This window comes from Oncorhynchus kisutch, linkage group LG13 (assembly GCF_002021735.2).
Source record: "Oncorhynchus kisutch isolate 150728-3 linkage group LG13, Okis_V2, whole genome shotgun sequence".
In the NCBI taxonomy this organism is placed as follows: Eukaryota; Metazoa; Chordata; class Actinopteri; order Salmoniformes; family Salmonidae; genus Oncorhynchus; species Oncorhynchus kisutch.
In genome coordinates, this window is record NC_034186.2 from 74,860,435 (window position 1) to 74,877,934 (window position 17,500).

Below are 17,500 nucleotides of genomic sequence, written 5' to 3' on the forward strand. Positions count from 1 at the left end.
TGTATGTATGTTGTTAGTGATGGAGTCAGCATGGTTGCTGTAGTTACCTGTATGTATGTTGTTAGTGATGGAGTCAGCATGGTTGCTGTAGTTACCTGTATGTATGTTGTTAGCGATGGAGTCAGCATGGTTGCTGTAGTTACCTGTATGTTATTAGTGATGGAGTCAGCATGGTTGCTGTAGTTACCTGTATGTTGTTAGTGATGGAGTCAGCATGGTTGCTGTAGTTACCTGTATGTCCGTTGTTGTAGAGGCTGAAGGGTTTGTTGCCGTGCTGGCTATAACCGAGGGGGGTAAGAGGGCCCAGGCTGGGGTCATACTGGGTCTGGACCGTTGCCACGTCAACCGGAGACTGGGCCTTACCACCACAGTCTGGGAAGTAATCCGCCCACTTGGACTGGCCTACTGAACCTGAGGGGGAGGAGGAGGGAAGAGAGTGACCAAAACATGACACATCTTGTGACACTCTATCAGTGATGTACGACACACATTAAGCATGGCCAGTCAGTCAGCAGGCCTTTTCTTTTGAAATATTTCATATTGACCTCTTGATTTATTACATTACCATTTTCTGTGGAAAACAGAAGATAAGTTGGGGGTCCATCCTGCTCATCCTCTCTTTCACACTCCCCCTCTCTAACTAATGACTAATGAGCATCATCACCCTGACGAACACACACCCAGACACACAACACACACACATATACGGTACACACACAAACACACACACACACACACGCACAGACTCACATCATTATCCCAGAAACCCTACACCCACTCCAATTTGCATACCGCACCAACAGATCCACAGATGATGCAATCTCTATTGCACTCCACACTGCCCTTTCCCACCTGGACAAAAAGAACACCTATGTGAGAATGCTGTTCAACACCATAGTGCCCTCAAAGCTTATCACTAAGCTAAGGACCCTGGGACTAGACACCTCCCTCTGTAACTGTATCCTAGACTTACTGACTGGCCGCCCCTAGGTGGTAAGGGTAGGTAACAACACATCCGCCACGCTGATACTCAACACTGGGGCCCCTCAGGGTTGCGTGCTCAGTCCCCTCCTGTATTCCCTGTTCACTCATGACTGCACGGCCAGGCACAACTCCAACACCATCATTCAGTTTGCTGATTACACAACAGTGGCAGGCCTGATCACCGACAACGATGAGACAGCCTATCGGGAGGAGGTCACAGATCTGGCATTGTGGTGCCAGGACAACAACCTCTCCTTCAACGTGATCAAGACAAAGGAGATGATTGTGGACTACAGGAAAAAGAGGACCAAACACGCCCCCATTCTCATCAACGGGGCTGTAGTGGAGCAGGTTGAGAGCTTCAAGTTCCTTGGCGTCCACATCACCAACAAACTAACATGGTCCAAGCACATCAAGACAGTCGTGAAGAGGGCACAACAAAACCTATTACCCCTCAGGAGACTTAAAAGATTTCCATGTCCTTAGATCCTAAAAAGGTTTTACAGCTGCGCCATCGAGAGCATCCTGATGGGTTGCATCACTGCCTGTTATGGCAACTGCTCAGCCTCCGACCAAGGCACTGCAGAGGGTAGTGCGTACGGCCCAGTACATCACAAGGGGCCAAGCTTCCTGCCATCCAGGACCTCTATACCAGGCGGTGTCAGAGGAAGACCCTAGAAATTGTCAAAGACTCCAGCCACCCTAGTCATAGAATGTTCTCTCTGCTACCGCATGGCAGGTGGTACCGGAGTGCCAAGTCTAGGCCCAAGAGGCTTCTAAACAGCTTTTACCCCCAAGCCATAAGACTCCTGAACAGCTAATCAAATGGCTACCCCCCCACGCTGCTGCTACTATGTTATTACCTATGCATTTTTCAGGATAAAAAATCTACGGAATGGAGCACAGGCAAAATTCTAGAGGAAAATGTATTTTAGTCTGCTTTCCAACAGACAGTGGGAGATAATAACCTAAATAACCTAAAACACAAGGTCAAATCTACAGAATCTTAGAGTTGCTTACCAAGAAGACAGTAAATGTTCCTGAGTGGCCTAGATACCGTTTTGACTTAAATCTACTTGAAAATCTAAGGCAAGACCTGAGAATGGTTGTCAGGCAATGATCAACAAACAATTTGACAGAGCTTTAAGAATTTGAAAAGAATAATGGGAAAATCCTGTACAATCCAGGTGTGCAAAGCTCCTAGAGACTTACCCAGAAACACTCACAGCTGGAATCACTGCCAAAGGTGCTCCTACAAATTGTTGCCTCAGTACTTATATAAATGAGATATTTCTGTATTTCGTTTACAATAAATGTTCAACAATTTCTTAAAACATGTTTTCACTTTGTCGTTATGCGTTATGGGGTGATATTATGTGTAGATGGGTGAGAAAAAAATGTATTTAATCCATTTTGAATTCAGGCTGTAACACAACAAAATGTGGAATATTTCAAGAGGTATGAATACTTTCTGAAGGTAGCATTGCACTTTCATGTACTGTAACATAATTTTGTCCAGCTAATAGCCTAACCACCGGTCAAGCAATATTATGGACGAAAAGTTCAAATCTTGTTGCTGCAGGATTAATTTGCTACAACAATACTGGTCAAATTAAGATCCTACATCTGTATGGAGTATCAGAATGTTAGAATACTGGCTGGTGTGTGTGTGTGTGTGTGTGTGTGTGTGTGTGTGTGTGTGTGTGTGTGTGTGTGTGTGTGTGTGTGTGTGTGTGTGTGTGTGTGTGTGTGTGTTGTGTGTGTGTGAGAGAGAGAGAGAGAGAGAGAGAGAGAGAGAGAGAGAGAGAGAGAGTGTGTGTGTATACAGGAGTGTAAAGTCAGTGGTCAGTCATGCGTGCATGATGAGGTGGTGTATTATATTCACAGTGGTGAGCGCACACACACACACACACACATCCTTTCTCATTACTGATTGAAGGGGAGAGAGAAAGTGGAGCAGAGAGAGGGAGACTGATGGGTGCACAGAGAGACATTCTTGGAACAGAGAGAAAGAGAGAGACAGAGGGGATTCAGACTAGAGAGACTGAGGGAAAACAGGAGAATGGGTCAGAGAGGTGGAATAATAAAAGGACATGTAGAGAATGGAACATCTGAAAAAGAGAGTGACAAGCAAGAGGAAGATTTAGAATTTGAGAGTAGGCAGAACAGAGGAGAGGGGTGATGGTAGTAAAGGACAGGGGCATGAGCACAACTTAGACTCAAACCAGCACAATTACAAGCCTTTCAAGACAATCAAAAACAAGTATTCAACAATGCCATGGTAGAATTAAGCAATAAGGCCCGAGGGGGCGTGGTATATGGCCAATATACCACGGCTAAGGGCTGTTCTTAGGCACGACGCAACTATACCACAAAATCCCGAGGTGCCTTATTGCTATTATAAACTGATTACAAACATAATTAGAACAGTAAAAAAAAATACCATACCCATGGTATACGGTCTCATATACCACGGGTTTACACCAATCAGCATTCTGAGCACGAACCACACAATTTATAACAGTTAATAATACCGAATACACAGAGGATTCATTCAGATCTCAATGTGAGGTCTCCTCTCCAACCCTCAGGGTGCTCTAGCCTGCTACGGAGGTCAGTGCTCTACTCTCCATGCTACTGTTAATCAATGTGAGGTCTCCTCTCCAACCCTCAGGGTGCTCTAGCCTGCTACAGAGGTCAGTGCTCTACTCTCCATGCTACTGTTAATCAATGTGAGGTCTCCTCTCCAACCCTCAGGGTGCTCTAGCCTGCTACGGAGTTCAGTGCTCTACTCTCCATGCTACTGTTAATCAATGTGAGGTCTCCTCTCCAACCCTCAGGGTGCTCTAGCCTGCTACAGAGGTCAGTGCTCTACTCTCCATGCTACTGTTAATCAATGTGAGGTCTCCTCTCCAACCCTCAGGGTGCTCTAGCCTGCTACGGAGGTCAGTGCTCTACTCTCCATGCTACTGTTAATCAATGTGAGGTCTCCTCTCCAACCCTCAGGCTGCTCTAGCCTGCTACAGATGTCAGTGCTCTACTCTCCATGCTACTGTTAATCAATGTGAGGTCTCCTCTCTAACCCTCAGGATGCTCTAGCCTGCTACAGAGGTCAGTGCTCTACTCTCCATGCTACTGTTAATCAATGTGAGGTCTCCTCTCCAACCCTCAGGGTGCTCTAGCCTGCTACAGAGGTCAGTGCTCTACTCTCCATGCTACTGTTAATCAATGTGAGGTCTCCTCTCCAACCCTCAGGGTGCTCTAGCCTGCTACAGAGGTCAGTGCTCTACTCTCCATGCTACTGTTAATCAATGTGAGGTCTCCTCTCCAACCCTCAGGGTGCTCTAGCCTGCTACGGAGGTCAGTGCTCTACTCTCCATGCTACTGTTAATCAATGTGAGGGAATCCTTTCTACATTAGTTCTATACTTACACACACACTCTGTCTCTCCACTCCACCCTAGTGTTTATCTGCAGTGGGCTCAGGGGGATTTTACTTTCCTAGGGGGATTAGAGAGAGACTTTTTTACACCATCACTATCTCCCCAGCTACCACAAAAAAAGTTCTGTGAACCATATTTTTGTTAGAGCTTGGTGAGAGCGTGGTTGTCTTATGGTTATTTTGCGTACAATTTAACCACAACTTTCTGGGAATGGTGCAGGATAGTTGCTTAGCTTTGGATCGTTCTCAGCGTATTTAAGGAACTTCACAAAAAACATTATTTTTTTGGTATTTCATTACTTTAAAGGCACAATCAGCAGTTGCAACATCCCTTTTTGGATGTCTAGTTTTGATTTACATTTGGTTAGTTGCCAACTAATGTGAATTAAACATGAAATCAACAAAACATTTTCATTGGATTTAGGTTAAAAGTTGGGTAAAAAAAATACGAAATGCCTTATGTTGATGACTCAACCAGTTTTTGACCAGTGGGAAGGAACCAGAGTAAAACTTTATCAGAACCTCCCTGCAACATAAAATAAACTTTCCCAGAACAGGCAATTTTTTTACTTACGTTTAAAAAACATTCAATTTTTCTTGTCAGAAAACATATGGCATCGTTCCCATTACCAATGTCAAACCAAAAACATACGTTCCCACAACTTCCAAGGAACCAAATGTGCTAGCTGGGCCTACACACACACACACACACACTCCCCTCCCCCGGCCTGTACCTCTAAGCCGTCCTCTATCCCCCTCCTTGCCCACCGCCCCCAAAAAAGGAGAAAAACTTGTCCTGCAGCTCCACAGTTGGTTGTCATGGAAGTACCCATGGTTACAACGGAGAGAATATTCCGTCATTCTGACCTGCTCTACCTCTCATAGCGCTGCCACTGTCCCCAATGTGGAACAATGCCACACACACACACACATACACACACAGACACACAAAATGCCATACAAAGAGCCGCAGTCCCTGTGAGCGAGCCAGCCACAGAATGCTACAGATCCCCTCACACACACCAACACAACACAACTCCCACATCACCATTTACTTTAACAGTATATTGCGTCCTATAGAACACAGAGAAAAACATCTAGCCCTGGACACAAGCTCTGGTTAGGGGACATACTGTACACCTCTGTACTTTATGTGAATGGAAAAGCTCTGTGTGAATTTAGTGTACACACTACCACTCTGTATGCATTCACTAAGGGCCCTTCAGGTCTACAGTGTCATTGTCCACATGATAGGCAGGCAGTGTGCCTCAGCCTGGACAGTACAATTAACACACAGGGTTATTGTGTGGTGTAACAATGCTGCTGAAACACGTCTTTCAAACTCTTCATCCTCCTTGTGCACCTGCCACTTCTCTCGTTTTCCTCCCCCTCTCTAGCTCTCTTTCCTTCTTCTGCACCCCCATTTCCCTCCCTCTCTCCATCCCCCACTCCTCATTTCTGTTTCCCCCATGCAGAGAGAGAGAGAGAGAGAGAGAGAGAGAGAGAGAGAGAGAGAGAGAGAGAACGTACAGTAGGTGAGCTGATGTATAAATGACAGACAGACAGAGAGTGTACTGTGGTATTTGTGTAGTGTTTAGTGGCAGGGATAATATTCCTACTGTGATCTACACTTACTTTATGAGTTATAATAACATAGTTAGAAATCAACTTGAAGGCCTTTTGGTTATTGAGAGAGATGTTCTTACCCGTGTACGTCCAGTACGTCACTGAAAGAGGGGAAATAAAATCACGTTTCTTCATTGTCATTCTCACAACAACACATGACAGCAGTTATCAACTATTATATTCAGTATTACTACATTCACCAAAGTATTCAACATATTGTCAGCAAGTGACATTTTCAATATGAACAGGTGTCATTGAAAAGTGAAATGATATCTCTGTAAAAATATATATGCTATATACAGTATATCTGAACTACTATATACAGTATATCTGAACTACTATATACAGTATATCTGAACTACTATATACAGTATATCTGAACTACTATATCCAGTATATCTGGACTACTATATACAGTATATCTGAAATACTATATACAGTATATCTGAAATACTATATACAGTATATCTGAACTACTATATACAGTATATCTGAAATACTATGTACAGTATATCTGAAATACTATATACAGTATATCTGAAATACTATATACAGTATATCTGAACTACTATATAAGGTATATCTGAACTGCTATATACAGTATATCTGAACTGCTATATACAGTATATCTGAACTACTATATAAGGTATATCTGAAATACTATATACAGAATATCTGAACTACTATATACAGTATATCTGAACTACTATATAAGGTATATCTGAAATACTATATACAGAATATCTGAACTACTATATACAGTATATCTGAACTACTATATACCATATATCTGAACTACTATATACAGTATATCTGAACTACCACTATACTGTTCCTTGTTCAACTACTGATTCTACTGCCACTATTCTACTGTTATTACTACTGCTACTAGTTTCTTCAACCACCACCTGCACCACCGGCACCACCACCTCCACCGGCACCACCATAACCACCACCACCATCACTACCGCCACCACCACTACCGCCACCACCACTACCCCCACCGCTGCACTCTAAGAAAAAAAGGTGCTATCTAGAACACAAAAGGGTTCTTCGGCTGTCCCCATAGGAGAACCCTTTGAATAACACTTTTTGGTTCCACAGAGGAACCCAAAGGGGTTCTATCTGGAACCAAAATGGGTTTTACCTGAAACCAAAAAGGGGACAGCTGAAGAACCCTTTTTTCCAAGAGTGTTCTACTACAACAACAAACAATAACCAAAACAAACCATCTTAAGGCTGATGTAGGTCTTACCGGCGGCGCCTGTGGTAGTTGTCCATTGCCAAAACACAAGTAATAGAGGCAGAGAGAGACCCACCAAGTCCATGTTAGCCCTCCTCTCCCATACACAACCACAGATGAGCGGACAGACAGAGAGATAGAGAGAGAGACAGGGGCTCCTGATCCAACCTGCTACAGCTCTCTAAATTAGCTCAGAGTGTGTGCGTTACACACTGGGTCCCCTCTATCATTCAAAGAAGCAGTTTAGGTCTCAGTAAAGTAGAGATGGGGATGGAAATAGTGATTGAGTGAGAGAGAGAGCCAAGAGAGAAAGAAAGGAAGAATGCAAAGGGTGGACAAGTGAGTGGGCATGAGTCCAGTGTTGGTCACTGAAAAGCTTAGTGAAAAACAGAGAGAGAGAGCGAGAGAGAGACAGACAGACAGAGAAAGAAAGAGCGAGAGGAGGAGAAAGAGGGAGGGAAAAATGAAAGAGTGAGTGAAGAGGGAGAATTTAAATAATAGTGGAGTATAGAGAATGGGGAGAGTGGAGGTGATTGGAGAATTTGTGTGAGTGAAAGAGTGCTAGAGAAAGAGAGATAGAAAGAGAGGGAGCGTGAGTGAGTGAGAGAGGGTAGCCGGACGTATTGCTAAACTCTGTCTGGGTTTGTTGATGTATGAGCTTGGAACAAAAGTAGACTAATCCATCCATTGGTAATCTAGATAACTCCTTTACATCGGTGAGAAAGTGGACATGTTGGCGTGTGTGTGTATGTCTTATTTGTTTGTTTTCAGTTTAATGCAACACTAATTTCTCAGAACAAGCTGTCATTCGAGTTTGCATGAAGCACTGGGCAGCAGGACAGATTATGACAGAGGGAGACAGAAGTAGGCAGAGGGAGGGATGGGGATGAACAGACCTGCTTTAGGACCCAGAAGGATGGGGAGGAACAGACCTGCTTTAGGACCCAGAAGGATGGGGAGGAACAGACCTGCTTTAGGACCCAGAAGGATGTGGAGGAACAGACCTGCTTTAGGACCCAGAAGGATGGAGAGGAACAGACCTGCTTTAGGACCCAGAAGGATGTGGAGGAACAGACCTGCTTTAGGACCCAGAAGGATGTGGATGAACAGACCTGCTTTAGGACCCAGAAGGATGGGGATGAACAGACCTGCTTTAGGACCCAGAAGGATGGGGATGAACAGACCTGCTTTAGGACCCAGAAGGATGGGGGGGAACAGACCTGCTTTAGGACCCAGAAGGATGGGGATGAACAGACCTGCTTTAGGACCCAGAAGGATGTGGAGGAACAGACCTGCTTTAGGACCCAGAAGGATGGGGATGAACAGACCTGCTTTAGGACCCAGAAGGATGGGGATGAACAGACCTGTTTTAGATCCCAGAGGAATGGCTACTCTGCTCCGCTGTGTGTTCAAGTTTTAAAAAAAGGTCCTTTAAAGAGTAGAATGAAGTTGCCCATAGGCACTGATCTAAAGTCAGTTCTGAGTTTCCCCCCTAACACTTAGGCTACTTAGGTTAGCATTTGGTGAAGATACACTGATCCTAGATCTGTGCTTAAGGCAACCCCTATCTGGTGCCAGATTGTCTTCTCCATGACCAATATACCAGTGTTTGAAAAGAGAGGAATAATCCACATCCAAAGCAACGACTACAGGCCTGAACTGTTACCTTGGGAGCGGTGACACACACACACACACTCACTCACACACACACACACACACACACACACTCACACACACACACACACACACACACTCACACACACACACACACACACACACTCACACACACACACACACACACACACACACACACACACACACACACACACACACACTCACACACACACACACACACACACACACACTCACACACACACACACACACACACACACACACACACACACACACACACACACACACTCACACACACACACATATATAGATTCATGCTACACACATCACAACTGCTGCCACCAGACTCTTATTTACTGTTACTAATACTGCACCATTTAAACACATGGCCCCCAATCCCCCTTTCCCTGATGTGTAAATATTGTACTATAAATTGTGCCTTCCTGTATACTTGTGCTAAAAATGTATTATGTTCTACTGAGCCATTTCCTTTGTGTATTATTATGTTTTATTATTTATTTTTGGTGTTAGATTGTCGAGAAGGAACCTGCAAGTAAGCATTTCGATGGACGGTGTATATCGATGTATATCATGTATCGTTAAATAAAGGCTAAATAACAACAAAAAATACATACAACTAATAAAACGTGAAACTTGAAAGTGAGAACAGAGCCCTCGAGCGTTGGTAAGTGGCAAGAACAATAGTGTTTCGTCGTGCGCAGCATCAACAGGACATTTGTACAATGTATGCAAATCCTTGACGCATGAAAACAATTGTAGACGCCAGGGGGAGCCCTATTCACACAATATTGTGGATGGAGTTCTATCAACAATAGAAAGGACACTTCGGGTCCTCTCTGTTTTGCCAGGATATGTACATCTTTTAAAACACATCTGCTATTTGCATATTATATTTGGCGGGAGATATTATTTCCACAAAACCACTGAATATGGCTAGCATACTGCTATATATAATGTTGACCACAAGTCTGTTGTTGTGAGATATGTGCAATTGGTTTGGGACTCATGTGAATGCCTGGACCACCAAAATATTTGGACGTTTTCTATTATGTCTATGTGTTGTCTTGGTAGGCGTAAATTCAACAACTAGGCATCATCTCCTATCAACGGTATTTTTATTTTTACAACGCCCATTAACAATAACCTACATCCTTTCCTCTTCCAATTTGCTCTCAGCACTGTGTGGTTGGCCGTTCAAACGTGCAACTATTGAAAAATGTTATGCAATTGCCATGACCTCTAACAGCTCTCTATTGGCTCGGCAACATCGTAGGGGGCGTGGAGAATACCTTTCTTCCTATTCCATTGGTTACACATTTGTAAAGGGGGCGTGGCCTATTGGCTTCATTCACAAATCTCCGCTTGAGCGCCTCTTGTTCATGAGCGCGAGGAACTTAAAGGACCCGGTACATCTTCAGAGCGACACGTTTCCCGATCAGCAGTGTGTGATTGCCCTCCATTAGTTTATTCCTGCCGTCGTTATCATATCATCAGAACACAGAGATTAAATAGATAACATTCCTGTGTGTTCTCTGCTTGCCAAACTGTTGTTATGGAATGTGGTCTCCCACAGCCAAACAATGTGCAGGTGCAGACCACGTGAGAACACAGCCTGGAGAGAGAGAAGGCTAGTTAGTGTCTGATGTCCCCCTCTAGTCCTCTGGCTTGGCTGTCTAATAGGAGCCTGATACAGCACTGTTAAACTGGGATAGAGAGGGAAGGGGAGGAGATGTGCAGTTTACATAATCCTTCTGTATAGTGTTCCTCCAAGAGGTATACTACAAAGCAAATCAACTTGTCTAAATATTCTGAAATAACTTTTACATAAAAAAAAAAAGATAAACTTGAAATGGGCATGGTCGAATTGACTTAACAACAAATAACACATATCTAAGTTTAGCTTCCTTAAAGAACCATAAAATCAACAGTACTTTCTGGCTATTTATCAAAGTTAGCTGGCGACCTGCTTTGTAGTATCCTTCAGGTTTATCAGTTTACTGGTGTCTGATCTGTCACTACCCTCACTGACCTGGCCTCTAGTCCTACCTACAGACACCCACCACACCTTTACCACACATATCCTTCAGACAGACCTTTTACAACAACAACGGACGTAAACTCATCGCACCCAAAATGTGACACCTACGTGCATCAACGTTCTACAGTCATGGCGTCTCAGCCTTTTCTAACCAAGGAAGTTTTCTAGGTTCCAGTCTTTCTAGTTTACTTCTCAAGCTCTGACCCTCAGCTTGTATTCCACCAATAGCTGTGCTCTTCTCCATTACTTACACCATTAATACACATTGTATAGGGCTACAGAACCCTTTATTTACATCACCTACAGCTTCACTACACTGGAACTCTCATATCACAGGGAGAGCACCTGTCACTCAACCAGTTGTCCTGTCATCTTTCACCCTGGCTTTTCCCCTCCTGTCAGCCACCCAGTCATCTCAAAATAGAAAAAGATTAGATTATATCAAAGATTTTCATATTGACTGATCTGATATCACTGATCACTTTCTGGCATAGCACCCAGCTAAAGAACATTTATCCAAGAAATACTTCTGTAACTCGTCTCTCTACTGTTATTGAACTTTAACACAATCAGTCATCAGCAGCTAGCGAGGCTCCGACTCAAGGTCTGTGGAGCCTATTGGAACTCACTGCCCTCGGTTGAGAATGCCTGAAAACACACAGACCCTAGATATGGGGGTGGAGAGGGGGGTGGGTAGAGAGGGGGATAGGTAGAGAGGGGGAAGGGTAGAGAGGGGGATGGGTATAGAGGGGGAAGGGTAGAGAGGGGGATGGGTAGAGAGGGGGATGGGTAGAGAGGGGGATGGGTATAGAGGGGGAAGGGTAGAGAGGGGGATGGGTAGAGAGGGGGAAGGGTAGAGAGGGGGATGGGTAGAGAGGGGGAAGGGTAGAGAGGGGGATGGGTAGAGAGGGGGAAGGGTAGAGAGGGGGATGGGTAGAGAGGGGGAAGGGTAGAGAGGGGGATGGGTAGAGAGGGGGATGGGTATAGAGGGGGAAGGGTAGAGAGGGGGAAGGGTAGAGAGGGGGATGGGTAGAGAGGGGGAAGGGTAGAGAGGGGGATGGGTAGAGAGGGGGAAGGGTAGAGAGGGGGATGGGTAGAGAGGGGGATGGGTATAGAGGGGGAAGGGTAGAGAGGGGGAAGGGTAGAGAGGGGGATGGGTAGAGAGGGGGGCATTGTTGGGAATGAAAGAGAGATTTTCCTTTTAGTACTTTATTTGCACATCGTTACAACACTGTACATATATTTGAAATGTCTTTTCCTTTTGAACTTTGTCAGTGTAAAGTTTACTGTTAATTTTATATTGTTTATTTCACTTTTGTTTATTATCTATTTCACTTGCTTTGGCAATGTAAACATATGTTTCCCATGCCAATAAAGCCCTTTTAATTTAATTGAATTAAGAGAGAGAGAGAGAGAGAGAGAGATCAGGAGAGGTAGTGGGTGGTCGTACTCGTCAGCACCAGTGAACCCTGTGAAGGGGAGGATCACTGAGTTCATTCTGCTTTGGAATGTATGGAGGGAGGAAAGCCCTTGTATTGACTTAGGACCTCACGTTAGCCTATATATACACACCCAATAACTCACCATCATAAAGGACCTCACGTAAGCCTATATATACACACCCAATAACCCACCATCATAAATGCCAAGAGTATGCAAAGCTGTCATCAAGGCAAAGGGTGGCTACTTTGAAGAATTTCAAATATAAAATGTATTTTGATTTGTTTAACACTTTTTTGGTTACTACATGATTCCATAGGTGTTATTTCATAGTTTTGATGTCTTCACTATTATTCAACAATGTAGAAAATAGTACTAATAAAGAAAAACCCTTGAATGAGTAGGTGTGTCCAGACCTTTGACTGGTACTGTAATGCCCAGAAAAACACCAGATCCCTGTTTCACATCAAACCAATTAAGATATTATTAAATAAAAAGTAGCTCATACATTGCTGTACTATTTAAATAGTTAATGTTAAAAACACATTTTTAGAGCGATATGATGATAGATGTATACACAGTGTAACGATGGCCAGGTTTTCGCCAACAGGGCCAGCGAATGGGAAATGGCCAGGTTATGCATGTCACATGTTGAAGAGGAGTGTTGCTGAGTTCATAGTGAGCTGGATGTATGGGGAGAGGAAGTAACCTAACACTACATATACTGTATGCTATACACTGTATACTCACCCAGAAAACAGCAAATCTGAAATTAGTTCCTGTTTCACATCAAAGCAATTAACACCTTTATTAAATCAAGAGTATCCTATACATTATTGTTGTGTGTGTGTGTGTGTGTGTGGGTGTGTGTGTGTGTGTGTGCTATTGTGTGGTCTCTGTGTGTGTTTGTCAAATCAATCAAATCAAAACTAATTGCATTTTTCACATGTTCCCGAATACGAGTTAATAAATGCTTACATGTCTTTCCCAACATTGCAGAGTAAAAAAAAATTGAATAAAAAAATCAGGAGGAATAAAATACACAAGTGTGTGTGAGTGTGTGTGTGTGTGCGTGAATGTGAGCGTATGCGTGTTGCATGGTGAAGAGGAGGGTCATTGGGTTAATGTTTAGCTGTATGTATAAGGGGATGGAAAGCTTTAGGTCCCTAAGCACCGTATGCTATATGCCTCTGTGACTGTATTGGCTTTCCATGCCTAGAGGACCACATCAAATCCTAAAGTGTTTACTCTTTGACCATAAAACACACAGTGAGTGAAGAGAATATTTGCATTGTTGGGAAGTTTGTGTTACCTGTCCACACATCTCTGTATTGAAAACACATTTACACATTTCTGACTTATTGAAAACCATTATTGCCTAACATTGACATTATACAGTACAAAACAACACAAACAGCCACATTCACAAAAAAACATACTGGCATGGATTCTACAGGCTGCAGCAGCCCATAATAACTGTATCAATGTGATCTTCGTTCTCCTATCTGTTCCTGAGGTAGCCTATTTCACACGTTGATAATGACTTGTGGTTTCTCTAGATCAGAACGATGAGAACAGAACTCTGTTCCAGACCCGGTGTGAGGTGTGACCTTGAATGGTGCCGCGTAATCACGTGCGCACTTCTCATGTCCATGAGAGAACCTTTAGCCCACCAGAGTTATAGGTCTGCCTAATATAGCACTTAGGACTAGACCATCAGGTACAAATTAGTCAGCATTTTGGAATACGCCTCTATCCTAAATCTTTTATACAATATATAACTCATTTTTATTCTGACATTCATTATAATAACTATACAGGCCTAAAAAGGCGTGCTCGTGTGCGTGTGTTTACAGCTCTCCGCCGTAGTAGACTGAGGCACGAGTAGACTACCCACTCAGCCCTAACCACGAGCCCCACATGCATGGGCGGGGCTTTGAGTGCCCCGCTGACCCACCAATCAGCAGGCAGAAAACAATTCACTGGCTGCATGGATCCACCAATGGAGTTTGTAACTTCAGACGAACAACCAATAGGGCACGAACAAATGTGGGCACGTGTATCCGTGCACATGTTGAAGCTCGTAAACCGTGGAGATAGAAAGAACTAGCAAAGAGGCACACAAATGAAGGTCCGGTGATCGCGAGAGGAAGGAGACTGCCGACCTGATGTTCCAACGAGTGTGAGACAAATATCGGCAAGTGGGTTACAGAGATAGACGTTATCAAGGCCGTTTCTGGCAACTGTGGCCTGTTCTACTGCTGTTATTTTGTTGCAATATTTCAGGTGAGAGTTCTCTTTAAAATGTTACATTGCTACATTCCTGCGCGGTTTACGGAATTTACTGTGATAGACTATACCAGAGACATGATACAATGTTTCCTTAATTACTTTCGTTGTGTTTAGTGTAGGCTACTCCTGATTTGTTACATCGTTGATGGTTGATGTAATACAGTGTTATAGAGCTGTAGGCTAGTGTTCATTCTAAAAGCATGGAACAATTGCTAGACCTTTGTCAACGTCAGACTTTAACATAATATATTACATTTGTCAGTGTCCGTTATAAGTATAATTATTGTGCTTAGTGTCATTTGTGTCAGTTGTAATGTTTGTGTTTGTCATGATCATGGGCCTCAAACACACACACACACACACACACACACACACACACACACACACACACACACACACACACACACACACACACACACACACACACACACACACACACACACACACACACACACACACACACACACACACACACCACAGTCAAATTCCCCCGCAGCCTACATACCTACACGGGGCCGGGCCAACACACACACACCGAGAAAAAAAAGAAGCTGAGGAGTATATGGGTTTTGGCTCATATGATGCAGTGGGTTGATCCATTGGTCCATGTTACGTCTTTGTATTACATAATATTGGCATGCATCCAGACATTCATCTTTACATTCCCACAAAGTCTATCCAAATGATAGGCGTAATTGGGAAAGCACAAGTCCCAGGAAAGAGCCACCATAGTTATAATCAATCTGTTATAATCGATTTTAGGATTGTTACAATTATGTTACCCAAGTGTACTGTGGTCCTTTTCTAAGTCTGTCTGTGTGTGTGGGTGTGTGTGTGTGTGTGGAATCAAAACAAATACAATTTGTAACGTGCCGAATATGATGTGTGTAGACTTTACCGTACACAAGTGTGTGTGTGTGTAGTTATAAAACTCACAACTTCTGTGACAGACTATTAAACAGTGAAGTGAGTTAATAAGTCTGTGTGTGTGTGTGTGTTTGTTTGTGTGTGTACATTGCAGACGGACTATTATCACTGAGGGTTTTCTCTCTAGCAGAATGTGTGGCGAGACTTTATCAGTGAGTGTGTGTGGGGTGTGTTAAACGGTATGTTGTGTGTGTGTGGGGTGTGTTAAACGGTATGTTGTGTGTGTGGGGTGTGTTAAACGGTATGTTGTGTGTGTGTGTGTGGGGTGTGTTAAACGGTATGTTGTGTGTGTGTGGGGTGTGTTAAACGGTATGTTGTGTGTGTGTGGGGTGTGTTAAACGGTATGTTGTGTGTGTGTGGGGTGTGTTAAACGGTATGTTGTGTGTGTGTGTGTGGGGTGTGTTAAACGGTATGTTGTGTGTGTGGGGTGTGTTAAACGGTATGTTGTGTGTGTGGGGTGTGTTAAACGGTATGTTGTGTGTGTGGGGTGTGTTAAACAGTATGTTGTGTGTGTGTGTGTGTGGGGTGTGTTAAACGGTATGTTGTGTGTGTGTGGGGTGTGTTAAACGGTATGTTGTGTGTGTGGGGTATGTTAAACGGTATGTTGTGTGTGTGGGGTGTGTTAAACGGTATGTTGTGTGTGTGGGGTGTGTTAAACGGTATGTTGTGTGTGTGTGGGGTGTGTTAAACGGTGTGTGGGGTGTGTTAAACGGTATATTGTGTGTGTGTGTGTGGGGTGTGTTAAACGGTATGTTGTGTGTGTGTGTGGGGTGTGTTAAACGGTATGTTGTGTGGGGTGTGTTAAACGGTATGTTGTGTGTGTGGGGTGTGTTAAACGGTATGTTGTGTGAGTGTGGGGTGTATTAAACGGTATGTTGTGTGTGTGTGGGGTGGTGTTAAACGGTATGTTGTGTGTGTGTGGGGTGTGTTAAACGGTATGTTGTGTGTGTGTGTGTGGGGTGTGTTAAACGGTATGTTGTGTGTGTGTGGGGTGTGTTAAACGGTATGTTGTGAGTGTGTGGGGTGTGTTAAACGGTATGTTGTGTGTGTGTACATTTGTGTGCGTGGAGGGTGTATATACGAAAGGGTGTATTTTTGGGTGGTGGGCGTTAGACCCTGTGTGTGTGTGGAGATACTAGTGTGCTCTTGCTACCCCTCTTAATGTAGTCTGAGATCACAAACCAACAGGGACTCTCAGATTAGAGAGGGGGAGAGAGAGGGAGGGGGGGGGGGGGTACTGTCTACAGAGGAGGGGGTTAGATGGGAGGAAAAGAGAGGACGAGATGGGAGGCAGACAGAAACAGAGGAGGGGGGTGGTCTAGTGAGGGGGGATGGAGAGAAAGAGCGAGTAAGAGGAACGAGAGAGAGAGAACCCTGGAGGCCGAGGAGGAGGAGAGAGAGACCCAGCCTGCCTTATTGGATTCTACTACTGCTTATTCTACTCACACCCTTCCCCCTCGCGTTTCACTCTCTCTTTCCCCATCTCCTCTCCCCTCAATGGGAGCCAGACATGCACTGCCATTGTGTGCCTACTGCATACCCCCAGTCACGCTCCACATCATGTTTAACTAGGCCACTGGTAGACCCACCATTTTGAATTGCTGTTATTATTTTGGGGTTGTAGGATTTAAAAACAATGTCTCCCCTATAGCAATTTCTACAGCAATGTCGCTCTTCCTCTTTCATTCAATTTCAATTTAAGGGATTTATTGGCATGGGAAACATATATTTACATTGCCAAAACAAGTGAAATAGGTAATAAACAAAAGTGAAATGAACAATGAAAAAAAATGAACAGTAAACATTACACTCACAAAAGTTCCAAAATAATAAAGACATTTCAAATGTCATATTA

General features: G+C 43.8%; 2 protein-coding genes across 4 annotated transcripts in view; one reads left to right on the top strand and one right to left on the bottom strand.

Annotated features, from left to right (window-relative positions):
- Window positions 1-7,879, bottom strand: part of LOC109883760 (carbonic anhydrase 14) — a 17,708-nt gene extending 9,829 nt beyond the window's left edge. The window contains exons 1-3 of one of the 3 annotated variants that reach the window (XM_031787360.1): window positions 7,307-7,879; window positions 6,132-6,152; window positions 232-411 (exon numbers count right to left, since the gene is read on the bottom strand). In XM_031787360.1, coding sequence (XP_031643220.1) covers window positions 232-411; window positions 6,132-6,152; window positions 7,307-7,379 — 274 coding nt within the window. In that variant the 5' untranslated portion in view covers window positions 7,380-7,879. The remainder of the gene's footprint in view (window positions 1-231; window positions 412-6,131; window positions 6,153-7,306) is intronic. The other 2 variants (XM_031787362.1, XM_031787361.1) reach the window with 2 other exon arrangements.
- A 6,635-nt stretch (window positions 7,880-14,514) lies between these two features.
- LOC109885907 (uncharacterized) overlaps window positions 14,515-17,500 on the top strand; it is an 11,087-nt gene continuing 8,101 nt past the window's right edge. The window contains exon 1 of the mRNA XM_031787363.1: window positions 14,515-14,712. The gene's annotated coding sequence lies outside the window, so the exon portion shown is untranslated. The remainder of the gene's footprint in view (window positions 14,713-17,500) is intronic.